At 35.9% G+C, this 22,801-nt stretch overlaps 2 protein-coding genes and 3 non-coding genes across 5 annotated transcripts in view; 4 read left to right on the top strand and 1 right to left on the bottom strand.

The window, feature by feature from the left end:
* Positions 1-10,652, top strand: part of LOC136819769 (voltage-dependent calcium channel type A subunit alpha-1-like) — a gene marked incomplete in the record, with an annotated part of 36,664 nt that extends 26,012 nt beyond the window's left edge. Inside the window, 16 exon segments of the mRNA XM_067076010.1 lie at positions 1,012-1,112; positions 1,558-1,759; positions 2,123-2,287; positions 2,520-2,627; positions 3,206-3,289; positions 3,708-3,833; positions 4,193-4,258; positions 5,906-6,009; positions 6,300-6,459; positions 7,038-7,165; positions 7,719-7,815; positions 8,122-8,227; positions 9,006-9,110; positions 9,287-9,381; positions 9,677-9,769; positions 10,298-10,652. Of these exon segments, the coding sequence (XP_066932111.1) occupies positions 1,012-1,112; positions 1,558-1,759; positions 2,123-2,287; positions 2,520-2,627; positions 3,206-3,289; positions 3,708-3,833; positions 4,193-4,258; positions 5,906-6,009; positions 6,300-6,459; positions 7,038-7,165; positions 7,719-7,815; positions 8,122-8,227; positions 9,006-9,110; positions 9,287-9,381; positions 9,677-9,769; positions 10,298-10,561 (2,004 nt within the window).
* Trnaa-ggc (transfer RNA alanine (anticodon GGC)) lies at positions 4,665-4,737 on the bottom strand. Its single transcript has one exon. It is a non-coding gene; the product is annotated as a tRNA-Ala (tRNA).
* Trnaa-ggc (transfer RNA alanine (anticodon GGC)) lies at positions 5,361-5,433 on the top strand. Its single transcript has one exon. It is a non-coding gene; the product is annotated as a tRNA-Ala (tRNA).
* On the top strand, positions 5,747-5,819 carry Trnaa-ggc (transfer RNA alanine (anticodon GGC)). The gene has a single exon. It is a non-coding gene; the product is annotated as a tRNA-Ala (tRNA).
* A 9,834-nt stretch (positions 10,653-20,486) lies between the features above and the next one.
* On the top strand, positions 20,487-21,726 carry LOC136819770 (somatostatin receptor type 4-like). The gene has a single exon (XM_067076011.1). It carries the CDS (start codon positions 20,583-20,585, stop codon positions 21,696-21,698), a length of 1,116 nt encoding a protein of 371 aa, XP_066932112.1. The 5' UTR covers positions 20,487-20,582; the 3' UTR covers positions 21,699-21,726.
* The last annotated feature ends 1,075 nt before the right edge of the window (positions 21,727-22,801 follow it).

The raw sequence follows: 22,801 nt of genomic DNA, 5'->3' as shown, positions 1-22,801 counted from the left end.
AAAACCGGTACCAAAGAATGTGTGGTGAGAACATCAGGTGGTGAGAAAAAGCATGTCACCGTAGTTCTGTCAGCTGCTGCAGACGGAACCATGCTGCCTCCAATGGTAATCTTCAAAGGCAAAACCGAAAGAACCATTGAGAAACTGCGAATACCGGAAGGATTTGTGGTAAAATGCCAAGAAAAGGCTTGGATGGACGAGCATCTCATGAAAGTATGGCTTGATGATATCTGGTTAGAATACATCAAGAAGGTCTCCAAGGATATCGGGTTCGAAAATTCGCTGTTAACGTACGACGCATTTGCAGCACACAAAACGGATGATATCCAGAGTAAGTTGGTTGAAAATAAATGCGATGCTCTAATGATACCAGCAGGATGCACATCGAAATGCCAGCCAATGGATGTGTGCATCAACAAACCTTTCAAAGCCATTTTGCGAAAAATGTTGGGTTGAACACGTATCTAAAGTCATCGAGAAAATGCCTGAACCCTCATCAAAACCCGACTTCAAGCTTTCCACCACCAAGCAAACAAGATATTGTAGACTGGGTTTTTGAGAAAGCACACAAAGTTCTGTCAAACGACAAAGAGATGGTAGCCAGATCATTTGAAGTATGTGGCATCACAACAACTGATCCAAGCAAAGTGAGAAGTGGAGAATTCTACGAACAATGCATGGGTAATGCTAAAACTATCTTAGATTTAGAGGACGATGCCACTGAAAAAGACGATGACGATGACGACCCTTTTGAATTGTAAATAATATTTTTGAAAATTTGAAAAATTTGAAAGAACAAAACTAATCCTGAAAAAATCAGTTCGTACTATAATTAGAGGAAAATTTGAACTTTACCGTATTAAATTAGAGGAAAATCAAAAGTAGGTAAATGGGTGCTCGCACTAATAATTAGCGGATTTAAATTAGTTCAAAATGACGAAAATAATTTCCTCGCATTAATTAGAGGACGTATTAAATTAGAGAAATTACGGTATCGTTTTTATTTTACAGCAAGAACCACGAGAATGGAAGAATCAAGTCTTCAATTTTGATAATGTGAAAAATGCATTGGTTACCCTCTTCACTTCCTCGACTGGTGAAGGATGGCCAAAGTAAGATAATGCTTTTCTGTCGCTGATGTATCAAATTACGACGCGAGATTTGATTAGACGACCTAATCGATTTAAATCACATCCCCACGACCTTAAAAACTTTCTTGGTCTCTAATCGGAATCTTTAACCTTGAGTTTCGACAATTTCTCGCAAAGCAGCTTCATGCATAATCTCGCTCATTTTATTAACAGACTTACCCTTGTTAACTGCGGAGGGCAGTTTTATTCTTCAATACAAAAGCTCACCTTTGACTAACTTTTGAGTTTTTTTTTTAAGTTTCGTGAAAATACTAGCGTCCACGACTTGTTAATCCTTCGTTTTTCATCGAATCCACGGCCAGCTGAATAACTGTATCTGGAACCCTGAACAAGACATGACAGAAGTGGGGTTCGAACTCAGACCCCTTACCGTCCTTCACCCAATTGATTCTGTTTCTCATTTCAGTGTGATGTTCAACGCCATCGACAGTACAGATATAAACAAAGGACCCATTTTGAACAATCAGATCGAGGTGGCATTCTTCTTTGCTCTCTTCGTAGTTGTGTTTTCTTTCTTTTTCATCAACATTTTCGTGGCGTTGATCATCTTGACTTTCCAAGAGCAAGGCGAAGCAGAAGAAGGAGACTGTGAACTAGATCGTAATCAAGTAAATCATTTTTTAAATAACTTCTTAAGTACAGCCATTCGGTTTTGTCAAAGGAACATTGTTAATGCTAATTATAGATGGTAGAAAAAGGTCCCATAGTTGGGTATATACTGTCAAACTCTAAAATAAGGACTGAGATGGTACGAAGTTTTTCATAGTTAAATTTGCACAAATTTCAAATTCGAATTTTGCTTTGATTTCTAGAGGAGAAGCCTGGTATTGTACCGAAGTCCTAAAATTTCAGTTTACCTAAGCTTCGCTCTCAGGGTAGTATCTCTTGCGTTCATCAGTAATTTAAAGGCTTAAGTACACGTACGGTACAATGTCGTTGAGGTTATTTTACCTTAAAAATCATTATTTCAGCGTGGTTGCTTGAGAGATGCGATGGAGAAAAAGCCTGCTGAACGTTTTATGCCCGAAAACCCGAACAGTTTTCAATACAAAGTGTGGCAATTCGTCGATTCAGTACCATTCGAATATTTCATCATGTTATTAATCGGTGGAAACACTCTGATTCTGATGTTAAAGGTACGTGTTCTCTTTTTAAAAAAAGGAATGTAATCTGAGTGTTTTAGGTTCAGATTAGATTGGACTTTTAGTTTTAATCTTATAACAGATTTGACTTATATTTCATTTTATTTTATATCACAAAACTAAAAGAATAAATGGCCGGGAAAATTGGTGAAATTTCAATCATAAGAGATGTAATATGTTTCCTTCCAATCCTCTATTTAGCGGAAACACGTTGCTTTTCTTATAGTATGATTCGCAACCAGAAGCATATGGAAAGTATTTGGATGTTGTCAACGTCATCTTCACCTTCTTGTTCACTGGTGAATTTATGCTCAAAGTTTTTGCACTGCGACAGGTACACACTAGAAAAACTCTTTAATTGGTTCCAGTTTCTCTTTGATTTAAAGTTAAAATTGTAGACGCATTAGGGCCCACACCATCGGGGTGGGGGTGCAGCGGGATGCCCCCCCCCACTCTTTTTGCAAAGTAAAGATTTTTGGTTGCGCCTCCTTAGACTTTATATTCATTGCCCCCCCCACCAACTTTCAATTTCATGGCGTGGGCCCTGCGTATTATATTACATTATTAGTTTAGAAAGCTTCAGAAAATACGCCCTATCCAATACAACTCCTTCTCTAGTTCGAAGAACTTATTTTCTTCTCAAAGATCGAATTAGAGATAGTTCACTGAATGTTTAATACATTTGGACGGTATATTCGTGAAATAATGTAGTAGAGTTTGATACAATACGCATTATGTTAGCCAGGCTTCCTTTCTCTCTACAAAATAAGTCCAGTTGTTTGGTATTCTTCGTATTTGTAAAGAGTCTAAATAACTTTAAGTTTAAGAGTTAAGGAAATTGAGAAAATAGTGATACTAGCCAGTCAATTTATTGAACATATTGTTTTAAAGTCTTCTTCTCATTTTTCTTAGAACTATTTCCGTGATGGTTGGAATGTGTTTGATTTCATCATCGTTCTTGGAAGTTTATTGGATTTCATCTTTTCAAAAACTTTCGTAAGAATCAATTTGTTAGTTTTGTATACCTTTGAAACCACTCGCTACACAGTTTCTAAATTCCCCTGCATTTTCTAATCGCTTTTGGAAACACCTTCAGACTAACTTGCCGAAATGCGACCTCTGACGATAGATAGCAAAAGTAACGCTATCCAAGATTCTGTATGAATGTTGAAAAATAAAATCTGCGAACATAGAGCGTCCTTTATACGTTGACAGAATGAATTACAATTCACTAGTACATTTACTATTGAATTGCAAACGTTGATAATTTTGTCGCACCCTTTGGAGTTATCGCTGAGGAACTGTATAGAGCTTTTCAAAAATAATCTACTGGAGAGCTGCATATGAAGATTTGTGTTTTCATTTCCACGATTCTTTGTATACTGACGGTATTTTGATCTCCTGATCATTTTAGACCACTCAGAAGATTCCTTTCGATCCAAGTGTGTTTCGTTTATTCCGTGCTGCTCGATTGATCAAATTGTTAAGGCGAGGTTACACTATACGAATCTTGCTTTGGACATTCTTACAATCATTTAAAGTAAGTTTAAAAACATTTCAAGACATGTATCCACGACGGTTTATATTTAATATTTTCAACCTCCCTTTCTCACAAAACATCACTTTCCTGGGGATTTACTCAAAGGCGTCAAACTCTTCAAGGTCACACGAGTCTGATTTTTAAGAGGATTTCTATTTTATTTTTTATGAAATTTCAAAGGGACTATTTTCTTAAGAGGCTACATGTCCTCTTGAACAGACATCGCTACTTATTTGCCTCCTCCTTTCCGCTTTCCAGAGGAGTTTCAAAGTTCAAAAGGATCAGGCCTTTTTTACTCTCTGGAGATCTGTGGAGCGATAATACCAGTGATCCACTTTGATTTTAATCTTTATTTTTAGTCATTACCATACGTTGGGATGCTGATTTTTCTCATCTTTTTCATCTATGCAATTATTGGAATGCAGGTTAGTTCTAAGACATATCACATCTTGTAGGATGCTTTTCATTAGACCCTGTTACTACAATTTCCGGAGTAGAGTCTTTTGGCTCATTTGAGAGTGGGTAAGGAAGAAAGCTCCGGTTAAGATTTCTACGGCCAAAAGTCTGACGTTACATACAAAACTACAAGAGAAAAGTGCCGATTAGAGTAAAATTAATTGCCGATTCTCAAAAGTCAAGTATAAGAAAAACGATTTATACCATCGGATAACTTCTTAGCAAATCACTTTACTATACTCTTCCTAACATGCAAGGAAATACTGTTTGATGTTAGAGAATAGAAAATAAATTGTGAAATCAAGTGCGTATTTCTTATGGGTAATGAATCAACGGATCCTGCACTAATGTACTTCCCAGTTTTCTCAAAGGTAACGAATCGAGTGGGGGTTGAACCCACGACCTCTCGCTTGCCGGGCGATTGCTCTCCCAACTGCGCTATCGGTTCGTTGCTATTACACTAGTTCGTAGTAGACGAGGGGAGCGGCGTGCTCAATGTTCACCATTCGGTACCTGAATTCTACGAATCAATGGAATTGCCACGAGCTGAGACACAGCTAGTGTCCAATCTCCAACCAACCCGCTAACTTTGAGAGAACTGTTAAGCTATGTACATTGGGGAGAGACATTAGCCCAACGGAGCCCCGATTTCGGACAACTAGTCCATCAACAGTCACTGTGTGAAATCAAGTGCGTAATACGCAGAGAGCAATCGCCCGGCAAGCGAGAGGTCGTGGGTTCAATCCCCACTCGATTCGTTACCTTTGAGAAAACTGGGAAGTACATTAGTGCAGGATCCGTTGATTCATTACCCATAAGTAATACGCACTTGATTTCACACAGTGACTGTTGATGGACTAGTTGTCCGAAATCGGGGCTCCGTTGGGCTAATGCCTCTCCCCAATGTACATAGCTTAACAGTTCTCTCAAAGTTAGCGAGTTGGTTGGAGATTGGACACTAGCTGTGTCTCAGCTCGTGGCAATTCCATTGATTCGTAGAATTCAGGTACCGGATGGTGAACATTGAGCACGCCGCTCCCCTCGTCTATTACGAACTAGTGTAATAGCAACGAACCGATAGCGCAGTTGGGAGAGCAATCGCCCGGCAAGCGAGAGGTCGTGGGTTCAATCCCCACTCGATTCGTTACCTTTGAGAAAACTGGGAAGTACATTAGTGCAGGATCCGTTGATTCATTACCCATAAGTAATACGCACTTGATTTCACACAGTGACTGTTGATGGACTAGTTGTCCGAAATCGGGGCTCCGTTGGGCTAATGCCTCCCCCCAATGTACATAGCTTAACAGTTCTCTCAAAGTTAGCGGGTTGGTTGGAGATTGAACACTAGCTGTGTCTCAGCTCGTGGCAATTCCATTGATTCGTAGAATTCAGGTACCGGATGGTGAACATTGAGCACGCCGCTCCCCTCGTCTATTACGAACTAGTGTAATAGCAACGAACCGATAGCGCAGTTGGGAGAGCAATCGCCCGGCAAGCGAGAGGTCGTGGGTTCAATCCCCACTCGATTCGTTACCTTTGAGAAAACTGGGAAGTACATTAGTGCAGGATCCGTTGATTCATTACCCTAGAAAATAAATTGTCTTTTATATTTTTAGTTATTTTCTTTGATCGCGATCGACATAGAAGACGAACCGTGGATGTATATTGACAGACATAACAACTTCAGGGGGTTCTTCCCTGCTTTTCAAGTATTGTTCAGGTGTGTATTTTCAAAGTGATATTGTTCTAGCCGTGTAGTTGAAGTCATCGAAACAAAGAAGGAAATTTAATGTGACCCCCCTTCACGATTCTTGGCAAAATTTTAAGATACCCACTAGATATTCACGGAATATCACTGGACCCTTGGATTTTCCTGATTTAATGAGCATATCTCTGGGCGTAAAATATGACGTCCTCGACATAAAAGTCTCTTGAACAGCAAATCTTGTCACGATGCGATGGATGTGTAGCAAAAGTTTTTCTGATGACAACTTTCCCTATACCTTTTAGATCGGCAACTGGTGAGAATTGGCATAATATCATGTTAGCATGCAGCGCAGATGCAAGATGTGATCCGAAACTACCAGCTGTAGACCCTGGTCAAGAGTATTGTGGTAGCTCATTGGCGCATGCGTACTTCATCTCTTTCATATTCGTCTGCTCGTTTCTTGTAAGTATACATAACGGTTGATTCCATGATCTAATGCAAGGGTTATTATTTTGCCCCCTCTTCATGAATAAAAGGCACAAAGGTTCAAGAATTTATGTGCAATAGTCTCTAACATAGGTCATGGTCTTTTCTTTTTCCTTTTTTTGAGGGTGTATATCTTGCCTTGTCTAAGAATATTACAAGGAAATATTAAAGTTAAAAAAAATACTCATGTCGGCATCCCGGCACAGCGAGGGTTAACCGGACTCTTTCATACATTTGCTTTCATGTTCATAGGAAGTTCTTGTGTTGCCTCAAAAATAAGTTCTGGTATCGTGAGGTCACCCATATTTTCGTTTTAGTATTTAGTTGCTTTTGAACCTTTCTCACGGCATGGCTTCAGAAATGGTTGAAAACAGAGCATGATGGTTGAACTCACTAAAGATTAATAGTGTGATCAGTAAACGAAATATTTCATTGAGTGAAACCATAGTGTTATCCCCTCGAAATAATGAAATCCTATTGGCTGAAAGATAGATCACATGACTTACCGTTGCAAATAAAAAAGCTTATAATTCACTTTTTATTCTTCTTTGAAGATGTTGAATCTGTTTGTAGCAGTTATCATGGATAATTTTGGTTATCTAACCCAAGATGAGAGTATTCTTGGTCCACATCATCTGGATGAGTTTGTTAGAGTTTGGGCACTCTTTGATCCTAGAGCAACGTAAGAAATTTCCCTTTCTTTATCATTTTCCACCTGACACTGAACGTCAAAGCAACATTCATCTAACATCCATGACATGGACGTTTCAACAACTCTGTTTTAAAGAATCAATTTCTGTACTGCCTTGTTCATTTATAAAATCTTTACATGGCCTAGGAGGTTTTAAAAAGGTTTCAATCGTTTTCACACCCTTTATTAAAATTTGTAGATTTAATCACAGCCTATTATCCATTTCGTAAACGTTAATTTTAACTTAGTGCTACATGAACGTCTCAGCAACTTTGTTTAAAAGAATCAGTTTCTGTACCGCCCTGTTCTTGAGATAACCTAGAATGTTTCCATCATTTTGATTCATTTTACTTCAGTTTCGTTGATTTAATTATAGCCTGTTTTACAATGCGTAAGTTGATTTTAGACGGGAGTATATCTCCACCTAGTGCTACATGAAGGTTTTAGTGAATCACCCTTTGTACTGACTTGTCTTGACTAGATGTCCTATTGTATTGTAATTACGATATAACTTTACCTAGTGCTCCAATATTTTGCTTTCTAGGGGTAGAATAAAGCATACAGAAGTATGTCTGTTGCTACGCCAGATGTCTCCTCCAATAGGGCTGGGTACTAAATGTCCGAAAGTTGTAGCTTATAAGGTGAGTGATGTCTTTTCATATCAATATTAAGAGTTAACATTTTTTAGTTTTTGTTTCCAGATTTTGACTCATTTAACAATTTTATTAAAATATAATTTTTACGTTTATGAAATCTCTAAGTGTTAATTTTCACGGTTACGGCAACACTTATCACAATAAATTGTCGATTTATTAAATATTTTTCCAACGGCCCATTAATTGGATATGATGATTTCTTGATAGGATGAAACTAAAAAGCAATAACTTAGATCTTTGAAAATAAACAAATTCGCTCATTATTGAATTAAATTGTTTTTGATATTTCAGCGTTTAATACGAATGAACATGCCGCTACATCCAGATAATACGGTGGATTTCACCGCCACACTCTTTGCACTTGTTCGTACTGCTTTGAATATCATGACCGAAAAAAGTAAGTATTGACTTTCTTACATAAATAAATCCTATTCTTTCAAGAGCCCCCCCCCCCAGTGGTAACTCTGATCACGATATCATGCAATCTTTTGTCTTTAATCACGATCACGCAAACCAGCAGAAAATTGATAATCACGCATCCTTTTGAAAAAGTCATAATCACGTATCACGGCTCAAACATTTTTCAAATCACGATCACTATTTGACCTCTGATCACGCAATCACGAAAAAAAATTCAAAATCACGTAATTACGCAACAAAAAAGTCCCTTTCACGTCATCACGCAAACCGCTTGGGAGGCTTCTTTCAACACACGCCTCTTTAAAAACACTAAGAATAAATTATAAGAATACGAAGCTAGATTTTTGCTCAAACTTAAGAACAATTAAGAACAATTAAGAACTTATATTTGAGAATTGGATAAGAAATTCTTAGCCCCTTTTAGACCATAAAGTGAAAGAAGTACAGTAACATTATGAACAATTTTGAAACTTGGAAAAGGTCTGAAAATTAATAATGATATTGATAATCAAGCTTCACCCAATTTTTTTACTGATCCCCGTAATAAATTGTAATTTTTTTTGGTAGAAATAAGTTGTCCCAAAAGTGTAATGTCTTTGATCTATAAATACAAAAGCTATTAGGTGAAAGTTCAGGGACTTATTTACCCAACAGCAATAAGCTGGCAAGCTCCGCAAACAGGAATTCCTTGAACACGATGTTAGCAGCAATAAATTTCAATTTAAATCTCATTCTTCTCACTCATTATTTTATAGATAATTTACACAGTAACGATGTTGATTTACGAAACATGTTGAAAAGAGTATGGCCAAATATCACCAAAAAGACTTTAGACCGTGTTGTACCTAAAAGACCGCAGGGTAAAATTACATTGTTTAGTAGGGTTTTACTCCAAAATATTATAAATATGTCCTGGATTCGGTAACACATTTACCAAGTCCAAAATTCTTCAAAAGATAACCTAAGCATAAGAATACCTACCTTAGTAATGCTTTATCAAAATTATGATAATTTTCTCAAACTCCCTTTTTCATAGGCGGCAATCAGATGACAGTAGGAAAAATATATTGTGCAAAGCTCATCTATGAAAATTATAAACACGTCAAAAAATCAGGACGCAAAAATAAAATGGTAAGTGATAACTTCAGTACTGCCAAGGTTAACGATTAAATCTAGAAGATTTTTCCAAACGAGGTAGGGATTATCAACCCTTCGAGCATCTTCCTATTTTTTAATCAGGGGAGGCATCTTGGACTCGAACCCCCCCTCCTTACAATAATAGAGAAAAATGGTCCCATGAGTATTTGTTATTTTGTAGACCGGTCTGTAAATTACACATCGACCCGATGCGGGAAGTCAGGAACTACTCTATGTTTGAGTTTTTGAGAGGCTACTGTAAATTTCCAGCAACCATTGTATTTTACAGAATTTATCGAACGGTAATTCAGTACGTAAAGAAACGATAGATGACGTACAACAACCTCCTCCTCCACGTAAAAAATCCGTCCCCACAAATGACGTAAGCAATTCTATTTTCATTCTATCACTTATAGTATCATCTTCTTGGGGCCTCTTCTGTAAAATTCCCAAGTCCCAATGGAAATTCAAAACATGAAAATATCCAAAGACCACTTAAAATTGTGCTAATTAGCGTATTTCAGTGACCAGGAATAGTTTGGTGGTAAAAAGACACTAGATTGAATAAAACTTTGTTTCCTAAATATCTTCGCGAAATTTAAGCTGTTCACTTTCGACCCTTAGCCTTAGTAAAAAGTTTGTCACCAGATTTTGCGATTGCACTAATTCTGTACAAGGATTAAGTTTACGAATGAACACCCGCTTCTGTACGAGTGGGTCAATGCAACGAGTTATTGGAGTTAATTTGACGTCATAATCCACCCCGGTAACTCTAGCCTTAGCCCTCTTCGTGTTGTTTTTTTTGCATTAGTTAATAGGTCTATTGTAGAAAATCGGAAAAAGATTTCTTCCTCAGCTACCTATTTTGTCCAATCAACTTTAACACTCATATTTATTTTACTTATACCAGTTTCTTGGAGTCAATGGTAGTGCGAATTACAATTTATCAACACCAAATTTAACAAACTTTTACGAACCACAACTAATTTCTTCACCGCATAGACTTTCTCAATCAACGTATTCTATAAACAATGATTTAGCGTACGATAACAACCCTCAAATACCAAGGGCGACTACAAATAAACAACAAATTGCATTAGCTATTAAGTCCGGTAAAAGTCCGTATGAAATATACGGTTTACCGGATAATAATGAGGATGATGATTGGTGTTGATGGTGCTTACGCATGCAAATGGTGGAATGGTTTTCTTGAGAGGAGAAGAATGGTGTTATATTTATATGCAGAGTCCTTTTTGTCCAGCCCTATAAGTGCAAAACGATTTCAAACCGTTCCTGGTAGAGATTAACCGGTGATAATGGTTTAAAGAGCAGCAGGTTGAACAAGATTGTATTGGCTACTACATCCCGAACAACAAGAGAAGGTTACTTACAAATACAAATTTTGTTGAGAATGAGAAGAAAGTGCTAGAGTTTGCCATGTAACACTCACGGCTGTTACATTTGACCAGAATCCTTCGGCAGATTAAAAAGATTTCAATAATCGAGTGAAAAATTTCATGTTGGTGTATCGGGGAACTGGATCGAGCGAGTATCTTTCTCGTAGTCATAGATTGATGTTTATAGTTCATAGGTATTTAAATGTAAACGCTTTTAAAAAAAGTGAGAGACACTAGAGAGAAATAATTTTATTTTAATTATTACTGAAAAAGATTTTTTTATAAATAAATTTTTAATATAGATGAACATCTGGGCTAGGTCAAAGAATAAAAATTTGGGCCTTGCTTCAAACAGTTTTTAAAACCCTTACGGTTGCCTCTATATAAACTTTATTTGGGGTTATTTTTATAAGCGTGGGGTAACTTTCATAGCATAGCCTTTAGACCACAAATATTTCTGACTATTTTAAAAGTCAGAAAATCAAAACACGACTCGTCTAGATTCCTATTCTGCGCACCAAGTATGATTTATAAATTACAGACCTAAAAGGTCTGCTACTTGGAGCCTATGAAAGTAAACCCTTGCTTATGAAAATAACCCCAATCGACGGTATCATCTTGTTGGTAGAATTCAAAGGTATTTGCTGCTAAAACATATATAGAAACTCCGAACTATAGAAACAATATTAACTATGCACACGTCATTTTAAATTAGTACGCACTATCGTATTTAGTTTCTAAATTATATCTTTACTTTTTATATTTTGCAATTTATCAATTCATTTTTATTTATGTATATTTACGTATTAATTTATGCGTCTTTATAAAAAAAGGTTCAATTCAAATTTTATTTAAAAAAACTCCATAGTAATTAGATTTTAGCTTTGAGAATTTTACATTCCTTTTTTAAATTTTAATTTAATTTGTCGGAAAAAAAACTAGTTTTATGATTTAATGAACGACATTAGCATTAAACGGGACCATATTTTATAAGAAAACATATTGTTTTAAGATATTAAACAAAAATTTCTTCATATTTCTTCCCTGATTAGTTTTCCACCGATCGGATGCCGGATAAATGTGTTGGCTTGATGGGAAACTTTCTGACAATTTTCTCTTATTTCTTCCCTTACAGCGCACTTTGGGAAAACTGAAAACGTACACTTAAGGACTGAACATACGGCGTGTCCAACCATGAGTTTCTTTTTGGACCTACCTCGGAGGTCCTATAAATTAACCCATGTCCGTTCGTCCGTCCGTATAATGATGCAAAATGGCAATGCCTAAAATGTGACGGAGCCCGATTTTCGAGAAAAAAGATATATTTGGGCAAATTTGGGCCAAAAACTGCCTAAAATAGGGTTTTTTGGACTATGTGACATCCTTCATTGAATATCCTTGGAAGATACAGAATATTATGAAAGAAGAAATTGGATAGTTTGCCGTAACGAAAAAATATGCTTATGATCAAAACGTAGCGACTCATTAACTTCAAGTATCGGGACAACACTTTAAGTTTTTCCTCTCCTCTCCAGGAGTGCTAAGAGTATTCTAAACACTTCAGTTTTTTGCGTTTTATATCAAATGGGTAGGGAAAATTTTCAACACGAATTTTCATAATTTCTTTTTGTAAGAACAATTTTATAACAACAACGAGCCTCAACACTGTCAAAATAAACAGAACGATTTGAACAAAGCTGAGCCTGTAAATCGAACGAAGGCTCAAATTGGTGAAAATTCATGGGTATAAGGCCCAATTACCTAAATGTTGACGGGATGTTGCTCTGAAAATAAGAGACTCAAAGTGCTGAAAAGTATAAGTATTTCCAAGCCCCGACAAAAATTTGTTGGATCTGTTTGACCGTCAAATGATTGTAGTTGCAAGAACATACTGGACTTTTGGCAAAGTTTTAAAGCATCAAATTTCTCACAATCTAAATATCGTTTTTAAACTTATAACTAACTATGTTGGCTACCTATGCGGGCTTCCTTTGATTTGACTTAGAAATATCAATTTTACAGTTATGCTCAGGTACAGCTTCGACAATTTGGAATTTTCAAAACTCAAGTTTAATATTCCAATGTTGATTGACGAGAAAACATGTCATGTTTGTTTATGTTTTGTTGTTTGGGTATCAGATTGCAAAAATCTATGTGTGTTGTTCGTATTATGAAAAAAGTAGTTAAAAATGACAATCGTAAAGTCACCCAAATGAAAACACGCAAAAAACAAACGTTGGTATGACAGAAAGAGTTTGAACAAGATCGAACATATACAGAAATCTGAAAACAGAAGCAATCTCACAATTATGGAGAAAATCTAAATGAAAGGTACCATTGAATTTTTTATTGATTATTTTGACACATTAGTTTGTGTACTATGATAGAGGTTATATTAAAATAAAATTTATTTCAAGTTTATGTTTATGATACGTTTAAAAAATGTTATTGACAATCGTGTAGGCGTTAAAATATAGTCGATGGGAGAAGAAAAAATGTATAGACATGTTTTGAGGTATAGACAGTTCCGAGTCTCGTGCCCAAAATAATCTTTCGCTCGTGATCGGAAATACTGCATGGCATGTATGTCTATATCTATATCTATTTTATTGGTTTTACTTAAACTACTACTTTGGCCAATGCGACTCAAATGAGAACTTTCTCGTGCACCCCTGTCTCAGTGACCCAGAGGAACTTTTTCCATCAGAGAGGATGAAAACGCCTACCTATCTAAATACCAATGGGAAAAAAAATTTCCAGCCCAAAGACATAGGGATTTGGAATTTTCTAATTTCAAAAATATATACTTTGACTAGGAAATATCATTAAAAATTTGCAATATTCAACAGAATGTAAAGTAGATTGACTGATTTTTCTGAAAAGAAATTTCTTACACAATGTAAAATTCCGGGGGTGACAAAGTGGTTTACTTTACATTCTGTTGAATATTGCAAATTTCAAATTATATTTCCTAGTAAAAGTATATATTTTTGAAATTGCCAAGCTTTAAACTTTCCAAAGATGTAAAAATAACGTTTATGCGACCTATCTATTAAAAGTTGAATTTTTTCGTCTTCATCTTTCTTCATGTTCTTTTCAAATTTCACTGAAAAAACTAACATTAAATTAATAAGCTCCTTCCTACCTTCCCAATGATACCAAGCTTTTTAAGATTGAGAAATAACAAGCAAAGCAAAATTTAGTGCACACTTATCGTGAATAGACTTAAGGTTGGGATCTAAACCCAACCTCAATTAATGTAATACACACCTGAACCAAAAATACGGCATCGTTGATTTTCTTAGCATTCGGCCACTTTCATCATGAATATTCTTATTAAATACATTCTTTAAAATTAGTCATCTTTGACTTGCTACCCACAACGTCTCCTAAGGTTGAGAGGGCGGTGTAACTGAATGCCAGGCACTTTACTATTTTTAGCATAGCACCTCTTCACTTTTTGAATATTACTCTTAAGATTTCAATTTTCAAGTTAATGAATCCTTATCATCAAGTCGAATAATCTGCGAACTTAACATGACAAGATGGATCACTCCTGTTGTTTTACAGACACAATGAAAATTACCCTATGTGTAAAATATTGACATGTTATCGGATCTTTGAATTACTTTTCGCTTTAACATGCTCAATGTAAACAGCCTCTCCTTTTTAGTAAGAATATTTATACGAAAGATTGCTGCTACTACCTTCAAATTTAGTTTCAGAACCTAATTAAGGGGGTAGTCATATGAGAAATTTGAAATGTAATTTTTTAAACTTTTTGTTATATCTTCTGAAGTAGTATATATTTTTCAATGAAACTTTCCACAATTGTAGCACAACTATAAAGGATTTGAAAAATTAAAAAAAAATTCTAAAAATAGCAAAGACGGGGGTAATATCGTCTAGGGGGTAAAAGCTATAAAAATATTGTGTCAACCTTTTAAGAAAAACTAAGAAAGCTATTCAAAAAATTTTTTTGGTGAAGGTTAGTATTATGAATGTCTCCAGAATGAGTGGAAAATTTTTTCAAAATTTCAAGCCAGGGGGTCTGGAACCTAAAATTTGTACTTTTTCAGTTTAAAAGTCAAAAAATGATTTTTTTAAAAAACTGCTTCATTCATCCTGAGGCTTACCATAATGGAAAACTACCCTGAAAATTTCAAGTCGATAGCTTTTCTCAATCCTGAGAAAAGGCTGACAAGGTGCGTGAAAACCCCCTAAAACGTGTTTTGAGAAAACAGCGCAGAAAGTTGAAAATAGAGGTTTTTCTCAATTTTTCTGCGATACATAGACCGTTTTACAAAATTTTTGCTGTGGTTGACCAAAATGGATTGACACATTACTTTTAATGTTGAAAAGGTACTGGAAATACTAAAATAGTCCAATTTTTTTGAAAAAAAATGGCCTTCCACGTGCTCCGGGAATCTCCAAGTATTTTGCGTCAACTCTGCGTACGACGCGTAAACATGGCTTTAAGTCAATAAAAGTGCATTTTCTCATCAAAAAACATATTGCCAACAAAATATATCATCCTTGTGCTCTCTCAAATCTGTTTATATCATTTACAGGTGAATTTCAATGTTGATCTTAGGGAAACGTGTCTTCGGGTTGAACGTCAATCATGCAATGCATAGTTTTACTCAATTTTCATCAAAGACTAGATTTCCACTGGATTTAAGACTCACAATGGATACATCATTGAATGTGTTTGGTTCCTTGCTTCAAACTTTATTCATAGTCTATAGTATAGTCCATCACTTTGAAAAGTTTTTTTCGGTGTACAAGTTTTACTGCTCGAAAACATCAGTTCGCAGAATCAGATTGTTGCTTTCACTCAAATTATAGGCTTCCAAAGCTTTCTCAGATGTGAGAAATGAAATGAAACATTCAATAATATCATAATTCAATCCAAAACAATGCATAAGCTCAGTTTCCATGTCAAAAACACAGCTGATTGCCTCCAAAATGTGAAAGTTTTTGAAAATACCACTTCTTTGGTTACCATCTTTAATTACGTCATATTAAGAAATCCCGGGAAAAAAAGGCGGTATTGACTTAGACGCCCGAAAAGGGCGTAAAAAGAGCTTTCATTTGATATGTCATGATGCTATGTTTAGAGCAGCCATACGGAAATGAGGCCCTAGCAACGGATGCGATTTCCCGTTGCTAAGGAGAAAATTGTACACCAGGGCTCATAAGAAACCCAATATCTCGGCAGATATTTATGCTACGGCCTTGAAATTTTCAGGGTATGTTCAGGAAGGATAAAGGATCCTAAATAACCCTAAATCCCGAAATTGATAAATTTTTCACCAATTTTCAAAATCTCATATGACTACCCCCTTAAATCTAAATTGACTACAATGTACAAATAGGAGAATAGATCAGCAATTTCGAAGATAAATCCGCTTTGACTACTTTCTTATTTAACTGATGTGCAAGTTGGGTCTTGCAATCGTTTGAATTAAGTACAATTTTTTTAGTTAGGTTTGACAACCTATGTATGACTTTAATGAAAGATGATACTTGTAAGCTTGTTTTTCAATATCGTATGTAGATGAGCATAAGAGTTGTATTTGATTAAAAATTTTCATTTAGAATCAGTCTGTTTGTCCACTATGTGAGAGAAAATTTCTTTATTATCAAATTTAATACTAGCAGGTCAATTTTCAACATCAAGGTCAAATGAATTCCAATCATTTAAGACCTTACAATCTCTCCGATTTCCAATGGGTCAATTAGGTAAAATTGGGTACATTTTTAAAGTACACACCCCTACACATTGTGCTGGTTCTTTAGACGTGTCTATGTCAGTGATTTTTTAAGAGATAAAGCCCTTCCAATAAACGGAAGAGGCCCTATCCAGGACAGAATTCGCTATCCTAGGATATGGAAATCACTGCGTATATCTGACCCTGCCAACCCGTGCTCGTGAGAGACAGAGAGAGCTGATGGTGTACTATATAGTAACTATACTCGAATAACTCGGGAGGACAGTGCATCCTCGCATCCTACATACAAAGTATGGAATACCTCCTAACACTCTTGTATCAGAGCATGGTACCCAATATCCCCCTAACATGGCACTTATTGACCCGGGAGGTACATTCACTTGCGAAGTGTGAGAATCAAACCCATACCATTGAGTTTAAAGCCCCTTTTATCGCACATGTGTCAATCTAATCACTGTAGAAAGAATCAAAGATGGAGAACAAATATTACCATATTAATGTCTAGAGCTGACTGTATCAATATACATGTTTACTATTGACGAATTCCCCAAAAACCTCCAAGTGTAATCGGAGTGGGTTTCTTTCAAAAGAAATCTTCTACATGATTTATAAATGTATAACAGTAATTACTAAACTATTAATTATGGTAATGTTACTTCAATGGAATTGAAATAATACACAAATTTTTATGTTATCATTCTCTATCACTGATTATTTTTAAAAAGCGTTGATGACATTTTTGAGTTGTGTTTTCAACGACGCAAAAAGAAATATGAACTTTGAACTTAATCCAAGGTCTTGGATTGTCGTCATGGTTACTTTTGTCTGCGTTGATTGTGCGCTGAATAGAATCCGGATTGGTCAGCACAGGTTGATCAAGGACACTTGTATAGCGTAGCAAGTGTCCTTGGGTTGATATATGATTTCGGCCTCTGCTTTTGACCGTACCTTTTTCAAGCAAGAAAAAGTGAAGCCTTAAGATTTGCGCCGCATTTAGAATGACGGTTTAAATCTAGCACTTTCTTTGTTTTCACGCAGCATATTTTTCGAAATGTGGCGATATATTTTACTTTCAATCTAGCGTTGGTTTGAAAACCACGCGGGTCACGGAAGAGAAGTAAGTGGCTTAATTTCCCATCCAGTAGTCTCGTGTCTAGCCCTCCGGACTTGGAAGTCAATGACCCAGACCTCCTTCACGGAAGTCAAGATCATAATCACTACTGCGTTTTTCTTTAATTTGTTGATCAACTTATGTACCAAAACTTACTTTCTTCTCAGTTACTTGTAGGGGCTTGATTAGTTGTTCTCAGGACCTTCTGTCCCCTCCAAAGATTTTTTTGTTTCAAAGCTTGGCTCTCAAGGATGTGTTCATCGTGGGCTCAGTTTAGAAAGATTGAATGACAACCTCGACGCCCCTTTTGCAAAAAATATCGGCGCTTGCGGTTTAAGGCGTGAATGAATCATTTCCAAAAGAGTAGCAAAAAGATACGATTTTTAGTCTCGACTTTGGCAATATAACGGAGACAGGAAGACACAAGAATGCTTTTAAATATAAAATGGAAAATGATGATATTTTCTTTTCAAAGGAGTATCAAATTTCCTTCGGATATATCCTTTTCCACTTTAAAAAATCTTTTTGATGGCTTCAGTTCATTATCATTAGTCAAGTGGCTTGTACGCACACTTTAATAAGTTGTGGAAGAATTTTATAGGTAAGGTTGTGTAATGCAATATAACTAAACCTTGGCATAATTCTAAGACACCCCGCCCTTGAGGGTTACTGCAATAAAGATATTTGATTGGAGAAACTTTAAAAATGCTTGTAAGGTCGCATTGTGATACAAAGTTCTCGTGATAACGGTCATCAGGGAAACCTTGATTATTATTGGCTCCTAAACTATCTTTAAGGGATCTGACCATATTTGCCACTTTCAAAATATGAATATCTGCCAGATGTAGCGTACAAAACTTTGACATGTTATACATTTTCTGTTAGGCCAATTATCCGTGAGTCTGAAAATTTAAAAATTGTAATGAAAAAATTTGATGAAGAAGAAAATGAAGACTTTTGCGAAGAAGAGTATTTCAACTTTGAAGAGCTTAGTTTCGGCGAAGAAAAAAAAATTTGAAAATATTTTTGCGGTAGATGGTGTATCTTTTATCGAACTAAAATCATCAAAATTTTTCTAAAAGCTTATTTGCTTCAAAATCTTGAAAATGGTGCTTTTTGACCAATTTTCTATTCCAATTTTTCATAGAAAAATAGCCATAACTTTTGATGTATTAGTTTAAAAAAATTTTCCTAAAAATTTAAAACAGTTCAATTCTTTGCGGACAGTTTGAAAAAACTTTGAAACAAAAAGGTTAATTACCCATTAAAACTTTTTATAAAAGAAGGTGATAACATCATTTTTGCAATTAAGTTCTTAATTAGTCTTAAGGGATATGATTAAAAAGCAATTTATAAAGGCAATTCTTTGTTAAAATTGTTAAAGAATCTAAAACGTAACTTTTATGTTCAGATACTAAAAGTAATTTTCCGACTATGGTCAGAGCCCCTAAGGCAGATTATTTAACTACATTCATTGAAACCCCGGTGGGCTAGAGAGGAATGAATCCCTCGATTTGGATGGGAAGTGAAGCCACTTATAACAGAGGCCACCCGAGCGATTTTTGTGATGGCGTGATTGGGAGTTTTTTCTACTTTCGTGATTGTCTATCATAAGTCAAAACGTGATCGTAATTTGAAATATTTTTGAGCCGTGATTTGGACTCTTTCAAAGGTGTGCGTGATTATCCAAATTTTTTGCTGATTTTCGTGATCGTGATTGAATACAAAAAATTGCGTGATATCGTGATCTAACTTACTGCTGGGGGGCCTCATAAGACTCATCCGAAAATCATGGCCCTCGTGGTTTTCGGACAAAAGAAAGTAGATCCCATGCTCCAAGTGAGCAAAATAAGAGTGGCGGGACGGGATGAAAGCGGCACCCTATCGCCAATTTTTCCTTGCTCTCCTACGCAGCTCTTATTTTATAAAACCCTAGTTTTTGCTAGTCTATCCCTAACGTGCTCTAGATTAATTTTTGAGCGGTAAATATTATGTTAAAAATGAAGTATTCTGTGAAAAATGGCAAGCAAAACAAGGATTAGTACACATTAAAGTGAATGGACTTTAAATACTACTACATATTTCTCAAATAGCAAAAAATACTCAAAATAGGGCAGCATAGTTAAATTTTCGAAGTTGTATCTGATGAGATCGATTTCTGATCATCTACAACACTGATGGGGTTTTTTATTTCATCGAACTTTTATCTGATAGGGATAGGGTAAATATTTGCTATAAATTGTTTGCTGGCCGGATCCATTTTTTGAGCTCTCGCCGCGTGTGTAGCCTCTTTTTTGTTACACCTACGCCCTCCATCATACTGTGTTAACTTTTGTCCTCTTCCAAAATCACGAAAACTCGTGCACTCAGACACACAATGCATTGCACAAAAATGTTGTCAGAAAAAATATACAGCAACCCACAAAACCTAATTTCCGAAAGAAAGCTACAAATAAACAAAAAACAATCCTCTTTGCCTTTCCAACCTCCTTTTTATAGTCTCTCACTAAAATCTTAAAGGAAATCCTGGCAGACGAGCTATCGTCATTGAACAAGCAACGCAAGTTTTTCATCCCGGAAAATATCGGGTTTAATTACAGTCTTTGTTCTTTGTTAGTTGACAGAGGATAGCTTCTTTATCTTCATTCTAACTTTTTGAAATATCAGTCTGTTTAATACAAAACCAACCAACAACGACCCTTCATAGGGCTCTTCTTTACCCTCACACCGTCATAGTTAGCGTTTATTTGACCTTACAAAGACGTCATTGACGCTAGCAGAATATCTTCTTGACATTTTTTTCATAGCTGAAGTTGTACTTTTGAATTGAAATATTGTTTTCTCTTTTATGTTAGGCTGCTACTACAAACCAAAAGACTCACATCATTGGGTAAAAGAACGAAAATCTTGGACGCTCAAAGCAACCCACAAAAATCCGACAACGACAAAAAGATGTCGAATAATTCAACGGCAACAACTACCCAGTCGCCTTTCTTGGATGTCTTCACGCAACGAGAAATATATTTAATGTATATTGGTTACGTCATCATAACCATATTCGGAATAAGTTCAAACTTAGCCGTTTGTTTCGTCATTCTCAAATACCGACATCTTCGGGTCATCGTCAATATTCTCATATTAAATCTAGCGATATCTGACATAGTGGCATGTCTCAGCGTTTACCCATTCATTTTTGTTGATATCCCAGCTACGGGGTTACGTGGTAGATCGGCAAACGTGTTATGTGGTATTACGGAAGGTCTGAGCGTATTCTTCGTAGTAGCGACAGTATCATTACTAACGTTGAGCGTTCTGTCAATCAGCCGCTACATCGTTATCAATCATCCTCTCCGCTTGAATTGGAGGCTCAAGAAAGGTAGCATTAAATATATTTTTACAATCATATGGATCACGAGTGCTGCCTTATTAATCCCGAGCAGTGTTTCATTTAGTTACAATGAGGAAAAACAATTCTGTTTCCGTGAATGGGCGCCTGGCATTCACTCCTTCACCTACTTTATGTTCACAGGACTCCTTGGTTTCTTTATACCGATATTCTCATTAACTTTTACGTACTGTACGTCAGTTTACACACTATGGTTTAAAAGATCGAATGTCTCAAATACACGATTCAGTGGCTCGTCCCAGCCTCCTGGTAATATGCGAGTCAAGAAACGAGTCAGTATCCTACTTGGTCTGTTAATAGTAGTATATCTCCTATGTTGGATGCCTTTTGCTATCTACTGGCTACTATCAGCTGGAATCGGGTATTACGACCAATCAGATGAAAAACTAATCGAGGGGATTCGATTTAATCGGATAACGGTATTCATCGCTTTATGTAATACAGTTTTGAACCCGATTGTTTACGCGTTCACGAACGCTCATTTAAGAACTGCTTTTTGGTATTGCTTACAATGTAAGAAGCTGAATGCGGTGGCCCAGAGGACTAGCATGACCGGTGGCCCAACTTTGGTATCTTACACGGCGGCAAGGAGGCATACTATACACCCAGGATCCGATATCGAACTGAGAACAATGGGTAGACCAAGAGAGATGACCTTGTGATGAAACAATAAACACACGATTACAAACAAACAAATAAGATACATTTTTTCAATCCGTTTTCTAAGTGTGTTAACATTCTTGAAAAACGACATTAAATTATTTTTGATTATTTTTGTATAGTTTGTATACAGTGTGTCATCTTTGAGAAGAAAGAGCACAACAGCTCTGTTTATTTCTCAAATTTTAGGATATCAAGATTTTAACACTTTAGCTATGTTTTGACCCTTTCTAAGACAAGTGGCCATAAAAAAAATAGAATCTAAATCAAAGAGTTTTCCTCGGCTACAAGTGATTTAGAATATGATTGTTATTTTTTCCGTCGATGATTTATCTCGTCCGGGTAGAGTTGTCACTGTGCCGCATAACTAACGTAAAAATCACTAGCAAAATCTTGAAAAGAAAATATCTGTTATTTAGATTCAGCTTTTAATTTATACTGAAAAAATGTAATATTTTTTACCCTCGAAAATAGACAGAATAGCGTAGAATATTGTATATTTTGATGAATGACGCAAATATAATCAATGTTGATCGTCTGCTACTAAAGTACTCATAAAAAGCTTAAAGCTTTTGCTCAATATTGTTCATTCGGCTACACGTTTTTTTTTTATAAGAACGTCAAAGATTTTCGAAGCCTTCGGATGTTCTTAGTTTTTTGGATTTGAAGCCTAAAAATGTTCTTAAGATGTTCTTATTTTCAGCATTTTTTGAGCATTTTGATGTAATTTCTTAAGAAAATGCATGTTTTTAAGTCTCCAAAGCCTTAGAATGTTCTTAGAATGTTCTTATATAGTTTGTTCTTATAAAAAAAACATGTAGAAGTTTTCCCAAACTAACGGTAGATTACCCTGGTTCTAGAGAGACGAAAAACATTTCACTAGTCTGATTTGTTAAGAAAAAATCAAGGCACTACCCCATGTTCATTGAGCGGGAGCCAACGTATGAAACAATTGTATTGTATATAATAGTATTATAGACGTTTTACGGACGTTGTTTTGACGACCTGGACCAGTTTAGAGGGACCGGGGACTAGTAAACAAATATCTAATAAAATTGATGAGTTTTTCCCTTATTTTAGATTATTCTAGATATTGCTTGAATAT

The sequence above is a fragment of the Clytia hemisphaerica genome, unplaced genomic scaffold (genome assembly GCF_902728285.1).
Source record: "Clytia hemisphaerica strain Z4C2 unplaced genomic scaffold, Clytia hemisphaerica genome assembly, whole genome shotgun sequence".
Classification (NCBI taxonomy): Eukaryota; Metazoa; Cnidaria; class Hydrozoa; order Leptothecata; family Clytiidae; genus Clytia; species Clytia hemisphaerica.
The sequence above is the reverse complement of the archived record's forward strand: the minus strand, read 5'-3'. Positions and strand labels throughout refer to the sequence as shown.